The sequence below is a fragment of the Haemaphysalis longicornis genome, unplaced genomic scaffold, assembly GCF_048455015.1.
Source record: "Haemaphysalis longicornis isolate Haplotype H1 unplaced genomic scaffold, Haemaphysalis longicornis Haplotype H1 scaffold_6, whole genome shotgun sequence".
Taxonomy (NCBI): domain Eukaryota; kingdom Metazoa; phylum Arthropoda; class Arachnida; order Ixodida; family Ixodidae; genus Haemaphysalis; species Haemaphysalis longicornis.
Window position 1 is genome coordinate 38,675,815 of NW_027526407.1, and position 22,745 is coordinate 38,698,559.

The 22,745-nt window shown below is 44.6% G+C and overlaps 1 protein-coding gene across 3 annotated transcripts; it reads right to left on the bottom strand.

The window, feature by feature from the left end:
- Positions 1-9,215: 9,215 nt before the first annotated feature.
- On the bottom strand, positions 9,216-22,291 carry LOC144142489 (uncharacterized). 3 transcript variants are annotated; one of them, XM_077674031.1, is made up of 4 exons: positions 22,119-22,291; positions 18,948-19,131; positions 16,837-16,978; positions 9,216-9,333 (listed from the first exon to the last, which is right to left on the bottom strand). In XM_077674031.1, the coding sequence occupies exons 1-4, from the start codon at positions 22,228-22,230 to the stop codon at positions 9,241-9,243; spliced, it is 531 nt and encodes a 176-aa protein (XP_077530157.1). In that variant the 5' UTR covers positions 22,231-22,291; the 3' UTR covers positions 9,216-9,240. The 3 variants fall into 3 exon arrangements, 2 of the variants coding, with proteins under 2 accessions (XP_077530157.1, XP_077530158.1); XR_013316997.1 differs by lacking the exon at positions 16,837-16,978 and having other exon boundaries at positions 22,119-22,290; XM_077674032.1 differs by lacking the exons at positions 18,948-19,131; positions 22,119-22,291 and adding an exon at positions 17,141-17,313.
- Positions 22,292-22,745: the final 454 nt, after the last annotated feature.

A 22,745-nucleotide genomic window follows, 5' to 3' on the forward strand; every position in this document is an offset into this window, starting at 1 on the left:
AGGCTTCTCAGTATAAATGAGCGCCTTTCAAAATTCTTTTGGCATAGCACGTAGACTCATTGCATGAGATCAAATTTACACCAAGGTCGCAAGGTCGCCTGTACCTTCAAAGGCGTGATGGCGGAATCATATTAAGGTGCAATATTTAGGTGCCAATTCTGGGGAAAAAAGATTTGTTATTAGCTGTTTCCGTCGTTTTCCGGGCAAGAAAACGGCAGCTGCCATAAAGGGCAAACAAAAATGGTGGATCTTGCAATAGAGGTGAAAGCCTAGAGAAACCTTCTCCCTTCTTCAAAAACCCGGCTGCTGCGCCTCACAAGGATTTCTGAACTTGACACTGAAATGTCGCTATGACTGCAGTCCCGGATCATTTTTTTTCGCATACTTCTACATATCTCCCAAAGTGAACCACGTTGGCACTGCACTAGAACCAGCCGCAACCAGCTTCGGAAACTCGGCGTCCGTAGCGCGACCTTTCTTGTGCTTGCCACTCCCGGCGCGAACGCAAGTGAACTGGCGGGGAAACGAGCACGTGAGAGATCACGCCACGAACACTGGCCGGGGTGTTCTTGAAGGTCGAGCTGCATGGCGCCGAGCGCTACTGAGAAGGTGCACGCTCGCATGCGCTCCGTATTTTTCTTCGTATTTTTGCGAACGCCACCGGGCCAAACTGAAGTTTAAAAAGCGATGCTTTTAAAAGCACATGGGCGTTTCGGTAGTATTTGAACTCCTCAATTTAAGTATTTAAGTGTAAGAAACTGTAACCTTCAGAGATACCGAGGATGTTTTATTCAGCACCGCTTTGGGGCATAATCTCTTCCTGGTCACCAGGATACAGGCGGCGAAAGCGGCATGCAGATTTCAGTGAAGAGGGAACCGCATCCGTTCAATGCGGAGTACACACAAAAAGCTCTCCACATTAAGTTGATTATTTCTGTCTCTATCTCTTTAGCGCGGCGCGCACTAATAGAAGTTTTCTTCCACCGCTACCAGTGGCAGTAAGGCGCTCGGCCACTACTCCAAAGACACCGATTTCAAACTCCATACAACCATTGATGTGTTTTTCTTTACTCATCTAAGCGGTGGACATTATTCGTGTTATACAACGTCGAAGGTTTTTCAACAATGGTTCATTAGGCTTTACGCGCTAATATTGATAACCTTAAGTTGCAGCAGTGGCGATAGCCCTCACACTCCTGCAACCTAACGTCACCAAGATCATAAAGGACTCACAAGCTGCGTTCAAGAGCTCAGATCTGGCTGGGTGTCACTTACGGCACTAAAGTCCTCGAACAATCTCTGCCTCCTAAGCGAAATTCTACTTTGGGTCCTCGCCCATTCCGCAGTTGAAGGCAACCAATATGCTCCAATAAGCTCATAAACAGGCTCTAGCTGGCAACCCATCAACAGTTACACAGATACAGTCAAGTATTACAGGGACTGTAAGAAGGCATTTCCACACCCTTTTAACTTAACAAAATCTAAACAAGCGATATCCAGGCCAATTCATGCAGGCCCAATTCCCCACCCCTGCCTCCAGAACATCATATACCCACAAAGATGCGAGAACACATGCCCTCACTGGAATGCACGAGGCAACCTCCAGAACGTCATAGGGGAGTAAACGTCCTCCAAAACCACCCCTATATCCCTAAACAATCCCTCTACTACCCCCATCCTTGACGAGCGATGGGAGATCTTCCTATGCAGCCCCGCCCAGAAAGACCAGCTCCTACTGATACACAGGGGCTAGGTGGCTTTAAAACCTTATGGAACCAAGGACAAGGGAGCCACCCCAAAGGGCGCTGAACACACTCCGTTTCTTTATGCATCAATAATGTTGTTTCTTCTTCTTCTTCTTCTTCTTAAAACATCCGCCATGAGCGATCTGTAGCTGGTGTCCTTTGTTACAGGCACAAAATTGCTTAACCAATTGCTGACAGAGCCACGTAGCGGTGACATTGCTAGAGAGGCTTCTTTTAAGCAAAATCATATTTAAACATTCAGCCAAACCATTGGCAGCTACACAGCAAGAATCTGCAAGGCGCAACTTACCAAACACTTTGTGTTTTCAATGCTCCCTCCTCCCTTAGCAGGGCTATTGCCCTTAAAGGATGGCGAACTCAAAGTAAATGTTTAGTGAAAGCACATAAAGCACAGTATATCTAGAGTGGGAATGCATAAAGCACCCCAAAATAAATGTTATATTCTGGTCTTAAGCCTGATCAACGAGTTCTGAAGGATCGATATGACTGGTGTTTGTTTCTACATTTGTTCTGACGTCTGCTTTCACCTGCTCCGTAGTACAGAACAAGTGCTTTTTAACGTGCATCTTTTGTAGTAGTTTAGGTGCCCGCCTAACGACTGCGCACACACCCAGGGAATCATTCTTGATGTCACACTTTAGGCATTACAGATAGGTTCTCTCTTCTTCTATTTTTGTTTTTTTTAACCTATGCCATATTCGTAGCTCCTAAAAGCCGGCCCTTTCTGAGAGTGTGTACCCTTTCTTAATCGTAAAGTTGTTCACTCGTCAGAAGGAGACCGGCAATGAATGTTCTTAACAGGACTCAGAGGAAATTAACGTTTAAAATTTGCAGTCCCCGGTGCTCAGTCACCGTGCGTGTGATTGTAGCAACCTTGGCTTGCCGCCCGACCGATATGCGTAAGTTTCTTGACTCAAATAATTCAGAAAACGAATTCTGTTTGTTACCTAAACTAAAATAAATTAGAGAAAAATATTTGCCACGGTATCCTGTCCGCAAACAACACATTTGTTTCTACAAGTGTGAGGTCAGATAAAGCATGTAGGGGTAATTAATGAACATTCGCTATTTTAGTCACAGCGATGACAAAGACAGTGGCGCCAAAAAAAAAATCCAGCCATCTCTATGAAGTGAATCATGATGAGGGGGCGAAGCTAAAATGCTTATCGGTAAAACCGTGGAAAATTTGCCCGCACATCATATAAAGACTCGACACGTCAAGCTTTCCACCGCTCCGTTGACAAGCCCGTCGACGATGTCGATGTTTGTGGTGGTTATGCAGGGGTTGTTTTGGACGATCATAATCTCCATGGGTGAGTTGGCGAATTCGGTGTACGACATTTTAGCCACCTTGGACGTCGCCTTCTGCAGAGCATCTTGTGTCGTGTAGCCCTGATACGTGTCTTGAGCTCGCAGGCGACGAACGACCTTTTCTTTTTCCTCTTCTCCTTGTTGGGTAGCAACGAATGCGTTGAACGTTTAGTCCTCTTTAGCCATTCTTTGGTTGGCCAGTGCGTAAGGGATCCTGCAACAATCATCATTAATATGTCGTGCCGTATGCAGCAGCAATGAAGGACGGGACACGACCCGAGCAAGATGAGCTTCGTCCCTAAAAATACTTTTTGGTGATCCCCAATGCATTTTTACATAGGTAGGGTGCTTTTCTAAGGTTTTAAATGTGTATAATATTGCTTTGCACTGCACCTTTCGCTCAGCTATTGATCCACCAATAAATAAGGGTAGCAACAAGGCAACAACCCCTCACTTCAAGAGTCAGAAAAATTATAATATACTCTTTATTACCCTTTCTACATCAGTATGGTGATCGCAAAGAGTACCAGCATTTGTCGTTACTCACTTGCATCGCAAAAAAACATCTGCCGGGGTAAACGGCATTGGAAATCTTAGCTGGCTACAATGAACTTGTTGGTGCCAACGCCAGAGCTATTTTTTGTGTGCACTGTCGAAACTAACACCTTGAGGTCATATTTGTCGCCAACTTGTTCATGAAATCCTCCCATGAATATTTGATCACGAACAGAATAAACTTGATTATATCGCTTACACCTTACTAGCCGAATTGATAAGTTACAGATACCTCCTTTTTACGAACATCGAGATTGCAGGGACACAAAACGTTCCTACCGTAAGTATCTTTTGACACATGCACAGTCAGGATCAATTGCACACATGCACAGTCAGGATCTGGAGCACCGACCAATCACGACGACAGAGCCATTCCGTGGCACTTTTTTTCATTCTAGAACATGAGATTACGCTACCCTCCTTCACCCTTTGGCTATTGCATAGAATTCGCTCATCCCTCCTGCAAAGCAGACTTCCACAGTTTTTTTGTTCATTTCTTTAGGTGACGTATCCTCGTTTCGTTCCTCGGCAATTTGGGAACAACGAAGATACCTCGACAGTGCGACATTGCGGAAGAAAATTACGTTTTTTTTGTGCTACAATGCCCCGGCATGCCGACATAGTTAGCCTGAGAAGGCTGCGTATCGGTGTGTAGTATATCGGTGATGAGACAAAAGAATAAAGAAAAAAGAAACGAGGATGGCATTTATTGTTTCTGACGGCGGAGCGCGCACTGCATGGAGCAGCCAATGGAGAAGCAAGCCTAGCATAATCTCGTTGTGGCTGATGGTAAAAAGTGTCACGCAAAGGCGCTGTCGTCGGGGTCGGTCGGCGCTCTCGCGATAACCTTCAAATTGATCCCGACTGTACTTGTTCCTACGTGAATATGTATTATATGATTGGGGGTTCTTTACGACGTACTGCGAAGACGTCCAAAAAGATACAGAAAAGGACAGCGTATACAGCCTCACTGGTAGCATTTCCAGAGCCACAACATCCGTTACACCCACATGTGTATTTGGTCCTATCAATCAGCCGTTGCATTTACAGCTAATGAGATGGACGACTTTATTCTACCCTCTAGCCTACAGTGCCTCTTACCCATGCGGTGGTGGATTAGGTAGATTCTGATATTATATTCGGTCATGGGGGCCGACGGGGACTTTATGGTTGACATAGCAACCTGGAGCTCGCTCGGAGCAAATGGGAAATCTACGTCTGCATAGGCTGTAATGATCTCGAAGTCTGTCAGGAGAGACAGGGCCGTTTTGTCAGTAGTCGCCTGAGGAAAAAAGTGTTAAAGAGTTTATTCAGCTGTGGGGTAATGTAAGTCTCCACACTTTTTCTCTACGGTGTGCATTCTTGCCTTCGCTGTGTCGCTTAGACTCCTAAAAATGCTCAACAGCCGCGAGATGCCTCTGTCCTTAACAAGGCGTTGACAAAGATTGTGTCAAATTTTCGAAGTACCGTCGAACCCGGTTATAACGAACCAGAGCGTCACGCGGCCTCCGTTCGTTATATGTTGAAGTTTGTAGTAAATGGGTCATAGTAAAAAAACATGTCAAAACACAATTTATTTTTGTATTAAGGCAGATTCATGTAGATAGTGTTGGATTAGGATGAAGTACGGTGGGTAAAATGACCGACGGTTGAATTAGCCAGCGAAGGTATATTAAGGAGTCTAGATCAGCGGGTTTGCTGTGTCGACAGGTCGACGTACATATACATGTGTTCAGTAGAATGGTACGCCAAGCTTTTCTCTTCCAAGCCCATAAGCACGCTTAGTGGTGCTGAACAACTTTGTTCTTCCAATCGCCTTAAATTATTATATGCATCGGTTGTGTTTGAAACACGTGACATTTAAACGCTGTATCAGGGACAAAATGCAAACCATTTTTAACTGCAAAAAGAGTTTCTCAGGATATATCAGCTTGGAATCCTAAAATTTTTGACAGTACGTAAAGCATTTCTTTCAGGTGTGTGGTAAGAGATTTTATTGCACCTGTTTAAAAATACAAACGTCCAAACCGCAGCGTCAGAAGTCTAACAGCCTAAAGATGTTTTGTTGGGACCCTTTCACAACACAAGAAACATTATTACTTGATGACACAGAGAATTCGGAAAGGTCTTTTGCAAATGCCACTTTTATGAACGTGTCCAGAACATGGTGCATGGTATATTGTGAAAATGTAAAAATATTAACAATAATTTCGCAAAGACACGCGGCAGGCCTATCTGCCTTCTTTTACAATCACAAAAAGATAATCTTTAGTAGTTTTTCTCTCGAACAGAACCGAGAAAGGAATACTGCCCACTTGATGTATTTTCTACACGAATGATTGTAATCAGTGCATTCCCTTTATCACATACAAAATTTTTGCTATAATGAATTGGACACAGTGGCTCTTCCAAACAACTCGAAGGCAGCTTACATAGGGCGTAAGACTTAAAGGTAGCGAAACTGTACGCAGCCTTCACGACCATCCCTACGACTGCCATCACGACCATCCCTACGCAGTCCACGACTGCGGCTGGTTTGGTTCTTCTGCCGCAACGACTTTAACTCCATCAAAGCTGATATCAGCGTGGGCGTCCTTCATTTTTTGGAAGGGATAATCCCTGGAGATCACCTTGAAGGAGCGCACGCAATGACATGCCTTACTCGTTCCGAGCAAGTGTTGCCACAATTACGGCGAACGCTGGAGACTTTCTCGTCCAGTACAAGTGTTGCCACGCCCACACGAGTGCTCGGTGTTTTCTTGGTTTTTCAACTGCGGCGTGGTCGCAGCAATCTCCACCAATCTCATTAAGTGGGTATGCTTAGCTTGGAAAACGTGCGCCGGCGTAGCTGAGCGGCCATCACAGGACACAAACGCACGAGCACCCGGCATTTTCTTGTTTTTTTTAATGGCCGGTCGGTTGCCGCGAGGCACGCACTCACGTTCGCGGGCTTGGCATTTGTTGATATGTTGAACTGCGCACAGGAACAATTACCATTTGAAAAACAGCTTCCCTGTTAAGAACCACAATGCACCGCCTCCGCGTAAGTTGGCCATTCTTCGAACTTGTTGTTTCCTTCCCTCCAGTACACGTCTGTTCTGTCATAATAGCAGCCGATAAGTAGATCAAGATAGCCAATCATTATTACCTTCCATGCGATTTGTTCAAAAAAATGGCCGAGTATCTGCTCCCTTTATTGGGAATGTCGCCATAAGAAAATAGCCACCAGGTGCCCTGCCAAGTAAATGCCTCCATTCTCTTTCCCGCTCAGGTCTCATGCTGTTTGTCCTCCTTCTCGCTCCTCGTAAGATAAACACGCTACGGGTCGGCCCAAGTCAATTTAAATTTGCCTCATTCAACTGCTCCTGCTGGGAACCTCTCTGCCAGAGCCGCACTACGACGGAGACGCGCGTACATCCAGTCACCGTACCTTCATACTACTGCAGGCTAAGGCCTCCTACTTCACGCGCGTTCCACGCGTCTTCTATTGGAACCTTTTGTTACTGTTAGCGTCGCGGGCATCCCCTTTTTGTTTTTATGGGCATACTTTTCATTAGGTCAATCTTCATGTGTTTTTATTGGACAACCTTGCAAATTCCACTGATGTATTTATGTGCTGTGTCAGATATACGCAATGTTTTGTTTTTGATATACCTGTGGACATATAAACGCACCGTTCAGCTTTTGTACTAACTTTGGCCGGGTGGCTGAATCGAGAGACAGACAGACCGAAATTTCCGCTTTCAAGTAGCTTAAGAAAGACTATCATCTTTAAAACCTTCACAAAACGTGAGTATTGGAGGGTACCCTGCAGGAGTGTTAGATATGTTGATCTTTTAGTGATCTTAGAGTTTCGAAAACGGATGATCTCGCTCGTATAGCGGAGAAGATTTGAAACCTCTATGGCGCCTGTTCCAAGAACGTGGTTTTTGCAACAGAAGTTCCCACCCACAAGTTTTCTATATATTCAGCTTACATTCAAGCCCGTCTGACACGTCTGTTGGAAATACAGTAATCACTCGGTAACTCTAACTCGGATACCTCTCATATCTATTGTTCTAACTTCTTCTCGCCATGCATTTGCACCTATACGCACAATATATTTGCCCCCGTTTTTCTCGAAATGTTTTTTTTTTTCAGGAGACCACAGATATCTCGAAATGCTGGCGGTAGCACAGCAAGCCAAGGGTGCTACAGGTGGCTAATAAGGTTGTCGTTCAAACGCTTAGATCCCACTACAAGCCGAAACCGGCCGGGAAGTGCAAATTTTCGCGGAATACGCGCTGTGCAAGGACGATGTCCCCGTTCACAGAATACTGTCCAACGCCTACATAATTGATATAGCTGTGGATGATGCAGGTGATCATGAAAACGGAACGGAGCCCCGGGAAGTGCCTGAAACGACAGAAACACAAAGATGTTGCGCCTTCTTTAGAACAAGGTAGAATGTAGTAATGGGGACCAACAAATGATGCGATGCATTCCGCAGCTTGAGAACTCTTTTCTGGGGCCAGGTGCGAAGGCGAAACAGGCAGGCATAACTGAGTTCTTTGTTATGCAATAATAAAAATTTGTTTTTCCTGCTAACTGTTTTTCCTTCATTAGGAAAGTTCCCCTATGAAGTGTGCGTCAATAATTTTTATCAGCCGATCTTCGAACTCCCCACAGTGCGGAATAATCATACCAGCGGAGTGAAACAACCACTTCAAAGGCAAAATAGGGACGCTCGGAAAGTTCGTGCTCCTCTTGCTGGTTTTTTTAAGCCCCGCACAATGCAATGACTTTTGGCTAGCATCACTAACTGCCGGGAATTTTGGTAGCTACTGTGTCATGGAGCCGTGAGCAAAAGCGCAACTAAGCATCTTTACCAATGTAAGATGGTTGAAGCTAGTGGGAGTTGTAGCTACTGGAGTTATATTCATCAAAAAAAAATAGAATGCGAGCAGAAAGTAGAGACGAAACAGATTCGCCCACAAGTGAAGGGTGTCTTGTTCCACGCTAACTTCCGGTTCCCGTTAAATTTCTAACGGTTCGGATATTCAGAGAGAAGGTTTGTGTTAGTAAACATTGGAGTGGATATTTGAGTTCTTGTCTTCCAACCGCGCCGCAATAGCTCTGCTTTGTTTTTACATGTCGACGTTCAAGGAAGCACGTAAGGAATAGATATGTCAGGAGGTGGCGCCGATGTCAAAGGAAAAACGCTTAGCAAAAGTAGACGCGTGTGATGCAAAACACTCATTTTTACAAGCTCAGCCGCATATTAAACATTCTTCCTCCGAAATGAATACCTTTTCGTAGAATTATAGAGGATGCACTAAATTTCGTATATATTGCCGTGAACATCATTTTTTTGTGGCACTTCTCAAGGTAGACTGTAACTTGTAGAGTTAAAAGAAATTTCTTTTAGCTTTCCAAGGTTTAATTTTTTGTCCTGCGGGAAACTGAAGTGTCCTACGATTTTACTTTTTATAACCCGCGTATGCGACATTTTCACATCGCCAGGTTTGCATGACTATTATTAATATTTGGTTCTCTACGAGGAGACGATTTGTGTTTTTATATTTAAAATAAATGCGTTAAAGCTTTTTGGCTGTCTTATATGCTTTTATTAGGCCTCTATTTGCACTTCAAACGATTGGCAGCCCACAGTAGATCCTCCATCTTCTACCTCCAGTCTGACAGACATGGTGACCGGTGCTTCCTGAAAAAAAAAGGCAAACGCAAATTTAACGATATATTAAGAGTGAAGCCGTTCAGCAAATCGTTTGTTTGGGGTGACCGCAGTGAAAAATACCAAGAAAAGGCTGAGCGCTCACGCATCGAGCGCAGGTTCGTCAAGCTAAGCTTACCCAGTTAGGGAGATTGGCCAAGATTGGACACAAAAAACTGCAGCATTCGCCATGTCTTGGCAACACTTGCTCGGAAAGAGAAACACACGTCATGGCGTACGCCCCTCATTCGTTCGTCCTCGTGTCGTTGTGCACATCCGCTCTGTACCGTTAAAAAGCCGCGACTCAAATGTCGAAGCTGGTGTAGGCGATTATTGCCTCCACATGGCCCGGACGCTGATAATTCGCACGGCTGACGAAGAGGCCATGCTTCGAGTCTCTAGGCGTGCAAAGTGTCCGCTAGAGACGACAAGTTGCGCTTGCAGAGAGGCGTACGAAAACGTCCAACAAAACGACGAGCTCACTCTGGTCTTGATCAACCTAAGGGGATTGAAATTCCTTGCCGCTGACGTCAACTACGACCGCACAACGACACCAAACCTCAACCTTTGTGTCCTTCAATGATCGCTTATAACAGCTTCGCCATTACAGTCTTACGCGGGAGGATAAGCTTCCTTTTAGTATTGATACTTGCTTACACAAGGGCCGCATTTGAAATGTCTCCAGTTACGGTTCGCCGTTCGCTTGCAGCCCCTGAACTGTGTAAATGCTTCGTGACAATCTAACGGTTCCATTTTTATATAATTATAGTAGCTTGATAACCCTGCACATTTGATGTGTAAAGAGGGTAGTAAGCGGCCGAGAAGAACTGATAAGTGTAATCGCTACCTTTTTCTTCTACTGAGCTCTTTGTGATGCTGCATTCACATGGACAAAATTAAACATACGCACTGTCTTACAGCCAACTCTGCTTTGCCAAAACACCAGGCTTTGCACATCGCTTACTTGAATGCAAGGAGAGCATAGGAAATTCTGTTCTGGCATGAATGTATTTACTAATGTAACTCCATGCAAACTTTGCATGCACAAGATCATTAGTATTTCTGTTTGCCAAATCGTCACTTTACAAAAACATCCTCTTAGACCTTTGCAACGACCAACAGGAGTCCCTCCGGTTGCTACTGACGAAGCTATCCAACAAATCATATCAGCATGACACTGTTCCTCAATAACCTACCGCAAAAAGTCAACTATGCGCAGAAGTAAGCAAAAACTCGCCTATGAATGGACGCAAAATGCAGCACCACCTCTTGGTATAATCTTCAGAGCACCTGCTATTATAGTGTTTATTATTCGATTCACACACCTACGTCATCTATGGGGACTGTCATATACATTCCACAGACACAAAGCGAGAAAATAGTTGTAAGGCTAGAAGGTATCCGCGAGTGGCAAGTGCCCAGAACCAGTTACAAACACGCAGAACAGCACGTCGTCTTCTGCATAACGAGAGTTCTAGCGCGTATGCATTCCTCTTCGTTTGCTCCTTCAAAATCTTCCTTATAAACCAAGCATACAGTTTTTTAACATTGGTCGGTAATATTACGCCGAATTTAAATGACATTAGGATGACTTTCGGGAGAGTGCATTCGTTCTATAACGCTGAGCACAGATTTGCCGATAAGGAGAGCTAAAAACATGGAGGAAAGAAAAGTTTAGGAGAGGCCCTGACGTCACGTTTGTGAAGCCACGCCCGCCATGTTGATGAACCCATTGAGCACCGCACTTTTCCCACTCTCCTCTGCTGTTTCCGGTTTGATTTTACCAACATGGAGGCGCCCTGCCCTTACGCTTGGGAGCGGAAACAGCTTCGTCGCTAATTACTCGGTGCGATGTCATATTCTAAGCTGTTGATTTCGCCTTCCATTTGCCCATTCAAACCCTCACCCATAGTTTCAATCGAAAAACGGCCTTTGCTTTTGAAATAGAAGGAAGATTTTTCAGCCCTTAAGCCTGGCGAAGTAGCGTTTGTCGCCGTCATAGCAACAGCTTCTCGGGATCACGAGTGACTACTGCATTGTCTGTTCGTAGATGGTGCTAGGCATCCAGGCACCCTACCCGCGGCTTGCGTCGCGGACGAGTTGCAAACAACATGCGCGTGGAATACGTACGCTTTTCACGTTTGCGTACGTAAACTCTGTACACTCGTGAAACTAAAACTGTCTAATCTCACTTCACGTGAATAAGTGGCTGCAGTGGTTTGCAAGATGCCTCACTGTTTCGCGCCGGGTGGCCGGAGGCACTCGCGTTTGCGCCTATTATGCATCACTATTCACAGGTAAGTATATTGGCCCATGCACTATTTGTCGAGGAAAGCGCAAGCACTTCTTCTCTCCCTCACGTTGCCTTGTGTTCGTTGAGAATAGGTTCCCAACTGAAGCAACTCGCCGCAGAAAGTGGGTCGGCGCTGCCGAAGCTGCCAACGCGCACGTTTTCACCGGCAGACCGATAAGGATGGAAAACCACTGCGCTAATCGACGAGATATCGCCACAAGATAACGGCAACTATGCTCACCGACCACGCCATTTATTAACAATCGGTTGTTGCCTTCGAAGGAACATTACACCACAAAGGAAATGCCAGTAGAAGAAACGGTGCGAAATCAGCTGTAATGCACAGATTACAGACGACGACGACGCCCCAGCGGCTGCCGCGCTGTGTTGCCAACGTAGCGAGAAAGCCACAGTAACAGCGCCGTAAAAAATTGTCCGTGGCATTTTGCCGGATTTAGCCGCCGCAGCCGTACAAAAACTAGGCAACACTGTCTATGGGCTCAAGAAAAATGACGTCACTTCCTTCACACTTTTCGCAATGCGTTGGGATGCTAGGGGCCTCTCCTTAGCATTCTTTCCTCCTTGGCTTAAAAAGAAGTAGTTCCTCGTCATTGGTGACTACGGAAAATCCGCAATTTAAACTCGGTACACGAAGACTTGCGCAATTTGAATTTCACCAGCTGTCAGAAGAAAGAATATATTCGTTTTTAGGATCGATGTCGTAAATCTATTACTCATTTCGTTTCCACAGCGTAGTGGATAAAACACACCGCAGGTATGCTTCCTAACTACCACGACATTGTTTTTTGTACATACATTTTAGTGAAAATTCTACCACCAAATGTACTGCTGTGAATAAATGCCTTCTGAGAGAAGTGTTTATGAAGAAGCCGTATACCTATGCTAACACTATCCTGCACTGCTATATTCAGTGATTAGGTTCTCACTTAAGAACATTTTGTGAATACCAGCATTGACGGACATTTATGCAATTCATGGGTACATAGAAGACGTTGCCAGGTATTCTGTTACTTTAGCATGCAGTTTTTTTAGTAGCCAATTTAAACCCGGAACGCCACTATTTTGCGATTTCTCGTTTGGTGTGTGTTAAAGCTGCTTGAAAGTTTAATCTACAGGTTGTCAGAAGCATAATTGTGAGAATATCTTGCCGCGACCTTTAAAACTAAATAGCCAGCGTTCATAAATATTCGATAAATTGATAGTAGCCTTTTACAGAGCAGCCCAAAAAGGGTTAGTGGCCCTGTCTATAAAAATTTGAAAGTATTTGTGCTAATGGAAAACTAGGAGTGCAGTTCTTTATAGAGTTTAAAATATATTAACTACAGCTAATCTCCACAAATATTCCAGTAAATGTCAAACATATAAGGCATGCAATCGTAAAATACCACTAGCCGCGCTTACAAAACCACCATTCAAGGGAGAAGTTGTTCTTCTCCCTTCTTCTTCTCCCTGTTCAAGAAGGAAGTTGTTCTTGGTCGAGACTTTCATTGCACCAAATGTGGTAGCGTGGTCGTAGCGGTGTGGAGAGGGAACAGCCTAGCCAGAAAGAGAGCAACCGCCAAGCACACACGAAGCGCGTAAAACAATTCTTGAACGAGACCTTATATAGGTAAAGCATTTTTACACTACTTATATCGTATTCCGTTGGCCGCTCCGGTCCTCTGGCTCAGAGTGGCTAGATGCCAAGGCGGCTCGCAATCAGACCACGAGAGGCAGCGTACCAACCGAATGCATCGGCGATCTCGGAGCAGCACGCCTGTAGCGCCACCGTGCAGACAGCGCGGGAAGCCGCCGGTCCGGCCGTTGTAAACCACGGCGTTTTGTGTCACGTGACCCGTCCTCCCAGCCAGATTGCGCCACACCGCACCACGCTCTCACTTCGAAGTCAGAGCGGTCGGGAGCGATCCGACGCTCAGAAAGAGCCAACGGAAGGTAGTTCGAGCGCTCAAATTCTACCAACCGAAGACGCGGCCGCTTTTAGGAGCACTCCAGAGCGCTTGTAAACGCCGAACCCAATAGGCCATTAATTTGGTGGTGATGTTTATCCTCGTCGATATTGTTCAGCAAGAAGAAAACATTAAACGTATTTGAGACAAAACATGAATACATCAAAGTTATTTTAATTGTTCTTGTATATAAAAATACGTCGCTGCTTGCTTTTTGCGTTAGGAAATGAAAATATCCTGTGAAAAAAAGCGCTCACCATGCCCTTTCGTGCCAGTGTTCCATATTTAAATTAATCAGAGGTTCCAGTAGATGGCGCGAGTAGTGCAACACTTGAAAAATGAATTGAGTGGACGGGAATTGATCTGCTGGCTTCGAAAAGTTTTCAGGAACTTAGCTTTGCGATTGGGGAACGCGAGGCAGCTTCGCTGTTACCATCAGCGTTCACGGAGTTGTGAGTGAAGCTAGGCTAAGTTTTTATATTGAGCGCTTCATTCCCTGACCATGTTTATTAAAAGTGTCGGTACACCACTACAGATAATTTACTTCAACACACCACTAGATCATTTTTTAATTTATATTACACCACTGAAATGTTGGTACTCGTCTCTTGATTGATAAAACACGCAACCATCGAAGGCCCCGTAATGCCGTTTTTTAACTACGCTGTGTCACGTAAGTACACGCCGTGCACGTGCAGGGGGCGGCAGAAAGTTAGATGGGCAGATGAGATGCAGAAGTTTGCGGAGATAAATTGGTCGCAGTTAGCACAGCACCGGGATAATTAGAGGTCTATGGGAGAGGCTTTTGTCCTGCAGTGGGCGCAGACAGGCTGAGGATGATGATGATTGTGGTGATGATGGCGATGGTCATGATGTTGATGAGGACACACAAGTTGAGTAGTAATCTTACACTTGACGTTCTACTTGTTATTTGTCTTGTCTAAGTCCTTCTAGACAAACTGAGCAATGCAATCTGATAGTTAGAACAACAGATCCCCTGAAAGTTCCTATCCTAAAAACTTCTGACTCCTTGTGTAAGTACCTAATCAGAGGCCGGGAAAGAAGGCTAGGAGGATGGCGTTTATTCGGCGAGCGGTGTCCCAACAAGAACAGAACCAATCACGAATATGATGAAGAGGCGCGAAAAAAGATGAATAACGGTGCGATGATGATTGACGCCCACAGTTTAGGAACAAAGACTGAAATCTAGGAAAAATTATTCTCTCACAATCCTGAGCATTCACATTATTAGGAACCATGAAAGGTCCGGGATCCTAATATACGTTTCCCGAACCCACAACCATCTGAATATCGGCAAGACATACCAACTACACTACAAAAGAGGGTCTGCTTTGTCCACTTTCTTGGCTATTTTGTTTTGTTTAGATGATAAAGGTAGCCAGCTCTGCTCCGCAACTCATGGAAACGAAGTGTGTTTTACCCCGGGTCCTTCACTGGAGCGTCTACCACGTTTTGGGAGTTGTCTATTGGTGGGAAGCATCTTAGAAAACCCATGGCGCCGAAATTGCCAAACCCGAAGCCCTCGCTAGCAGTGCAGCGAATCTCCGGTTAGGATGAGAGGCCCAGCAAAAGAAATAGAGCAAGGGAATCCAGCAGTCCATAACCAGATAAACAGTGTTTTAGGATTTCTGTACTGTTTGATTCTTATTATGAAGCAAATGTTTCTATTTAAACAGTAAAAGAAAATGAAAAAGACACTTTACTGGATTTTGGTCATTTTGTGCATGGCTTCACTCTTTCCAAGTGCGACATACTTCTCCATGATGCATGCGACGTTTTTACCTGCCGTTACGCAGTCCTTGATGGGGGCTTTGTCTTGTCCTTTAAGCATTGTTTTGTAGCGTAAGCTACACTGGCCGAGGTTGAGCAGTTTCGCGTGTGCCGTGAAGGGCCGTTCTGCGCATGCGCAAGGGACATTGGATTGAATGTGATTGGATTGGCTTGGCTTGGCTTGGCTTTCCCTCGGCTTGGCTTGGATTGGATTTTATTTGGATTGGATTGGATTAAAGGGGATGGTGTTTCATTGTGTTGCGTCATAGCCGCGGCAGACGCACTGGCGCCAGCGCGTGCCCAGGTATGCGCCTCAATTTTGCAGTAGCCAAGTCTGACGCAGCACTGGAGCCGCTTTATAGCCGTTTCGCGTGGCTCGTGAAGAGCCGTGCTGAGCATGCGCGAGGAGCAGCCACTGAACTGGACTGGACTGGACTGGACTGAATTGGACTGGATTAGACTGGACTGGAGTGGACTGGATTAGACTGGATTGCTGAACCTTAGCTCACGCTACGTATATCCTGGCATAGCAGAGCTAAGCCACTACAATTTTTTTTATTCCTCCATTGTGTAGAGCACACAAACCAGTGCAGAGTTGATGCTGCGTTGAGGCCAAGTTCGAGTAATCATAAGCATCGGATATACAGCACGATACGGTGCAAATGCTACAAGGTCGGGCCTACTAAACCATCAAAAACGTAAGTACAGAAAAATTGTAGATGACTACGTGGGTGGGTGTTTCCTGCACCAATTGCTCATCGGTTCATACATATGGCTTTTTATTCGTCTGTTCATACATCCCTAAATCCGGCTATCTATCCTTCTACCCATCTGACCATTCATTCATTCCTATCTCCATCTGTCCGTCTCTTCGTCCGCACGCCTGTTGTACAGAACGACGGCATCATTCGAGCCATCCATCCATCCATCCCACTATCAGTCATTTTGTTTCTTTTTCACCATGTCCGTGTGAAATGCAGTGATGTGCTCTGTCTCATTAACGTGGGACTTCCTAAAATATTTTTAAAATTTATGCGAAATGTCAAATTGAAAGTAAAACTCGAATGGTACTGTTCTGTCAATAAGTGATCTTGTCCTGTTCAGAGGCGTCATTAAGCTCGTTCATCTAGCAAGAGGGAAGTCTTGTCTGACAATCCATCTTTAAGAAGACGGGTGCTTATACAACAAAAAACACCAACGCGTGTGCACCACTGCGTTTTAAATCGCAATTCGTAGGGCCTTTAAACCCCTGCCCAAAGAATCATGAACTGCAAGTTCCTCGCATATTCTATCCATGAATGTCAAAAATACTAACCTGATTTAGAAGTAATGACACGAATTTCATCCAATGTTCTATAATCGAGGTGCACTAACCTCTCAAGAATGCACAATGTGTAGTGCCTATAGAACGCTTGACTAAAAGAGTCTAAAACATGAACTTACACCAATGAATATTTTAACCGCCCGCGACAACTTGGCGCTGATAGACTGCTGCGCCGTCATTGCTGGAACCGGGCACTTGTTCTCCCACAGACGACCCAATTCCTTCTCCGCTCTCTTGTGTCCTCCGCAAAGCTCGTAATTGCTGGGAAGATACATCGGAAGCGTTTTTTTTTACGGAAAGGGCACAAATTTCATGACAGAAAGTACGCTTTCTTTTTGAAGATGTGTATAGCGACGATGTATGCAAAGACTTTATCACGGTAAATTTCGACATGTTCCAGAATACAATGCATGCCGTGCTCACCTCATGCAAAACCATGCAAAATAGGGTGAAATTAGCGCGTTTAAAGTTCCTGTTCCAATTGCTTCATAATCAGATGAACATTAGTACCACAAACCACATCTCGGTCGTACAGACACGACCGACGCATAATAAGCACTATTTTACACTCACTGAATTCCTTTGCCGCACTAATTGTCTCAGGAACTCCTTTTTCCCTTTAGCGATAAGAGAATGAAACAAACTAAGCCCATCCATCACGAGTGCCACTTCAATGACAACATTTTTAAAACTCGCGGAAAAGCAAATGGTGCAAATTTAATTTTTTTAGCTCTAACCACCTGGAGCCAGCCGTATTATAAACTGTCATCATCGTGTGTTTGTATGTGCTACTATGACTCTTTTACAGTTCGATTGCTTTTATGCCTGTATGTTTTGCTGAAAGGATCAACCAAATGTAAACCTTTTCATACATGAAACTGTGTGAGTTCGCTTTTAGTGATGTCAGAGAGAGAGAGAGAGAGAACGCCTTTAATGAAAGCTGAAGAGGTCAGCCCCACTAACGGTAGGGCTTGCTACTCCAGATGGGGTGAATACAGTGAGGTGACAGCGAAAAATAGACAGAAAAAGAAAAGGAAAGAAAGAAAGGGGAGTAAGAGGAGAAATGCACACATATACAAATTGTACATGCTCAGAGAGTTCACAGAACCTCTTCCAGCCCTGTTTCCGCAAGAAAAGTAAGCAGTGTTTTTGTACCGAGCACTGCCTCCTCACGATTTTGCCAGGGTCCAAGGAAGTGTGAAAGTTCTAGAGTACCTCCGCGTCGTAGTCGCACAAGTGCCTTTGACGCTGTTGCCCGCTGAGTGGCATATCGCGAGCAGTGGCTTAAAATGTGCCTGATGTTGTCGGTAGTAGAGCACACTGTACACAATGGCGACTCTACCCAGCCCAGCTTAAACAAGAAGCTTCGGGTGTATGCAACATTAAGTCGCAGCCGGTGTAACACGCCTTTAGTGCGCTTTGGCAGACCCCGTGGATAGGGGAAATCGCACTGAGGGTCTATAGCATGAAGAGGCGCATAGCTGCTCAGAGGATCCTGCCAAGCCGGCAGCTGGAGTTGCCATCCTAGGTCGATTGCAGAGTGTATTAATGTCACTAATATGCCCACCATGATCACTGAAACTGTTCTGTTATTATACAATAATATTGTACGCTGTATTGCTATGCATTTAGTACTGACTATCACATTCGTTGACGCATTTTGTTACTCTTCAGTCTACTTTTTTTTGCGTACCTGCTATGATCTCTCACGAGGTTGCCAGTATTTCTAAATAAATAATTATATCAAGACGTTGTTCAAGGTAACCGTTGTGCCGAGACGTGCTCACGTGCCCCCTCTTCTACACTTAGGTCGCAGCCGAGCAAATAAGGACACTACACGGTTTTATCCTTTTTAATGAGAAATCAATCAATCCCCATTCTGTCAAAAACCCGGCGCCTTGCGTCAGCCTCTGGGAGTGAAAAATGGCTGCTCCAGAAGAGTGACATGGCTTGTGCACGAATTCGCCACCCTTCCCCTGTGCATTATTTTTTGCACTCTTGTGTTCTGCACATTCAGGGAACGTCTTTACTACATCTTTAAAAGAATAATGTGTGATCAACAAAAGAACCTGCCACCGAGTAAATTGGCAAACTGCTTGCAAATGTGGACTTGCGACGACTCAGTAAATGATACTCGCTGATTTGTAGGCTGGCACGGCGCCTGAAACTTAATTTGTTAAAGTATGTGATTCCCAAATTTCTGATGAAGAAAAAGGCAAAGGTTGCTTACCATGAACCCACGTAGCCGATGCAAGGAACCTTTCCTTGTTTGGTCCGCAAGTCAATCTTTAACGCAGGCTTTGATGCGAGTTCCTCGTTGATAGTCAGTGTAAAATTTACCACCATATTCTTGTTAATCACCGCATCGAGAATTGTGACGTTGCTTACTTGCACCTTCGTCTCACTTGTCCCATCTATAACAAAAAGACAATCTGGCAGTATTTAGAGCCGCTTCTTTTAGATGCGAGCAAAATACAGTTATTCTACAAAACTGTAACGAAATTTCTAAAGAGGACGGTGTAAAGTATTTTTTATTGTAGCTGTGTGCACGTCTTTTAGATGCGAATGTCCAGCAGGAAAGATTGATTGATTGATTGTAGGGTTTAACGCGCCGACGCAACGCAGGCGATGAGGCGCGCCGTAGTGGAGGGCTCCGGATTAATTTTGACCACCTGGGGATCTTTAACGTGCGCCGAAATCTCGTACACACGGGCGTTTTTGCTTTTCGCCTCCATCAGAAAAGCGGCCGCCGCGGCCGGGAATCGAACCCGCGACCTCGTGCTCAGCAGCGCAACGCCTTAGCCACTGAGCCACCGCGGCGGGTCCAGCAGGAAAGAGAGGTCTCATGCATGAAGATACACAAGTAGGAGTCGCCGCTTTTGCATTGCTTATGGTTTTTCCTAACTTTTCGTGTCATTCTTCTTTCTCGAAATAATTTGTGTTTTTTTATGATGTCTCATTTTAATTAGACCGCACACTAATTACTACATGGCGTAATAAAGCAAACCAGAAGCATTGTCAATAAAATCAAAAGGGCAGAACTAACGGCATCTATAACAGCAGGCTATTTATTTGAAATTTAAAATATTGATTACTCTATTGGTAATTTCTATTAAGCATGCCCTTTATTTACAGCATCAACGGCATCCAGCAAACCAAAAGCCATCTGGGCAAGATCGAAACCGCAGATTTATTTGCAGCCTTAACTGTGTATTGAATGCGCCATAGGTACGCGGTTTTTGTTATACTTGAGCTTGTATTCGCATTGACGTTGCATAACGGTTGAACAGAACGTGAAAGCTGCCGCCCAGGTTGAATATGTAAAGCAGCACGCAATTTCTTAACCCCAATGTTTTGCTGTACAGGACCAATTTTTTTCCGAATGTATTGATAATATTATGGAACTTCAGGTGTTGTTTAATGCATTTAACTTGAATACGTATCAATAAATTAGTGTTGCATATTAAAACATATTATTTAGGACCTATTGATTTCTGTACTCAGTTCGAATTACCAAGTTAGGATAAATTTGCTAATTTTATTGTACATTTCTATAGATACATATTTCCCGCAATTATTTGTACAGAAGGGGGTCTCTGCAAGTAAAACTGGCAAAGGGACCTCCTATCGGCGTAAGCTATCAAGATGGTCATCGTAAGATGTCAAGATATTTTGAACAGATGCTCCGGAAGGATTTTGAACTGCAATTCGCCAAGTACGAAAAAACTGTCGGCACAAGAGGCTACAGTTTTAGCCACTCCAATTTTAAAACAGTTCTTGATTGGCACACATAAAATATTGCGGTGGATAACTAATAGCAAAAGCTTGTCTCTGCAGAGTTCCCGAACTCAATTCAGCAACTAAAAATTATACACTTCTTTACCCCATCAGATCTCGTACACCCAAAACCATTACTTCCTACTGCATAGCATACTCCCACCAATAGTAATCACCGACATCATTAGTATAAACAATTACCTTTCGCGCCTTTCTGTTCTTCCCGTACTCAAATGAGGGCTCTGGCAAATGGCCGTTTTTAGCTCAAAAACTAGGTTTCCCGTTCGGTAACCGCAATCTTTATGACTTGCCCAGCACTGGTTTAAGAGTTTTGATTAATATCCGAGAGAGAAGTTAGGCCTGACTCCGGGTGGGAATGTTCCCGTGTTAGAGCTTCTCGCGCGCTCCCTTCCTTGGCAGCACCGTACAATGAGAGGTTGTAGTGCAAACCGCGTGATAACCGCCCGGTAGGCACAAGTCCACATTCGCGTATCAAGAAGTGCGTTGAACGGTAACGCATTTTGTTTCTTACCGATTGCAAGTTCTGTATTAATGCGTAGCACTCTTTGCCGAGCCCCCCCACAGCCAGGAGCGTGTAACGCCCTGCATATCCACAATATTAGAGATTTCGCGAAAGTTCTAAATGTAATCGTTAAAATAACGTAAAGGGAGACAATTGGGCGAGCGAAATTTTGAAAAACTGAAAAATAACAAAATTATAAATTAGTTACAAAAAATGTCAAAAGAGATACTGCATGGCATATCCAGAATAATGCAGCATTCGCGAAAGTTTCACCTGTAATCTTTGTAATAGCGTACTTGGAGATAATTTCTCGGACAGGATTTAGAACAACAAAAATTTGGCTGGGAAAAACTCACACTCAAGACAGGCAGCATGAGAATGCTACGCATTGGTAGATATTTCTTTGAATTTCTGCAGAATTTTTTGCTTTCCTCAAACTCCCTATGTAGGCCTTAGTTCGCGTCACTAACACTTTTTTCAAAGCGGAAAGAGGCTTTGGGTTTATTTCTCATGCAGACAAAAAGTTATTCAATTTTTTTCTCTCGGGGTACATTCAAACGAGGCTAGTTTACCACCTGGTCGCTTGCTCAATTTTTCTTTATCCGTTCATTCAATTAGTTTCCGTTCTTGGTGCTGTCGCCATTTCCTATAGACGACTGTGCTTGCGACGATGCCAGATTTTTGAGCTACTGAGTCGTGTGATACTTTCGCTATAAAATGTCACCCACGCGGTGGCTCAGTGGCTAAGGCGTTCTGCTGCTGCGCATGAGGACGCGGGTTCGGTTCCCGGCCGCGGCGGCTGCTTTTTTGATGAAGGCGAATAGCAAAGACGCCTATGTGTTCGAGATTAGGGCACACGTAAGTTAAAGATCCCCAGGTGGTAAAAATTAATCCGGAGCCCTCCACTACGGTGCGCCTGATCACCTGCGTTGTGTAGGCGCTTTAAAAATACAATCAATCAATCAAACCTATGAAAGGTCATTCAGAGATTGGATCAGATTGGCGACGTAACGTTTTCCTGCTGTCAACGACAGCTGGTTAACTGAGTCCGGATACATTTTACTGCATCCTTTCTATGTATCAAAATATGAAATATCTTACTTGAACATGAAGTAAGATCCGGTGTTTGCAGAGAAGAAGCTGCCGTGAGGTGAAAGACAGTTAGCGTTAAAAATGCAAAGGTATACATTCCCATGGCTACAATGGTTTGCATAGCGTCAGAGCTATGTTCACTCTCTCTGCACACGATAAATTCTGACGCTGCAGCACCATGTGCGGTCTTTCTTTATGGTCAAACTAGTACGCAGGATGTGACGGCAAGCAGCAAAAATAAATTCAAGTGCAAGCACGCAGCAATGCGTTTCTACAGCTGCTTTTTGGGCCCTGCTTTGATATCAACTCCCGGAAAAATAAAATAAATTCTCTATTACTCGAGCAGGTGCCCACGTTTCGTAATCACCTCCTATAGTACAAGCACATCCGGTTGCAGTAACGCCAGGTTCGCGCCGCCAGAGAGTTGACGTAGAAATTCAAGCTGACTCAGGCCCTAACGCAGATATTATTTTCACTTCAGTGTATTTAAGTTGGTAAATTTTGCGCATACAACATGAGGACAATACAGAAAAGAGGCACAACGACCAGAGAAAAATAACAGCTACTTCATGCCTTACTCAGCACATATATACCCCACAAACCCTCTAATGACCATCGCGCATGAGCTTGAGTGTA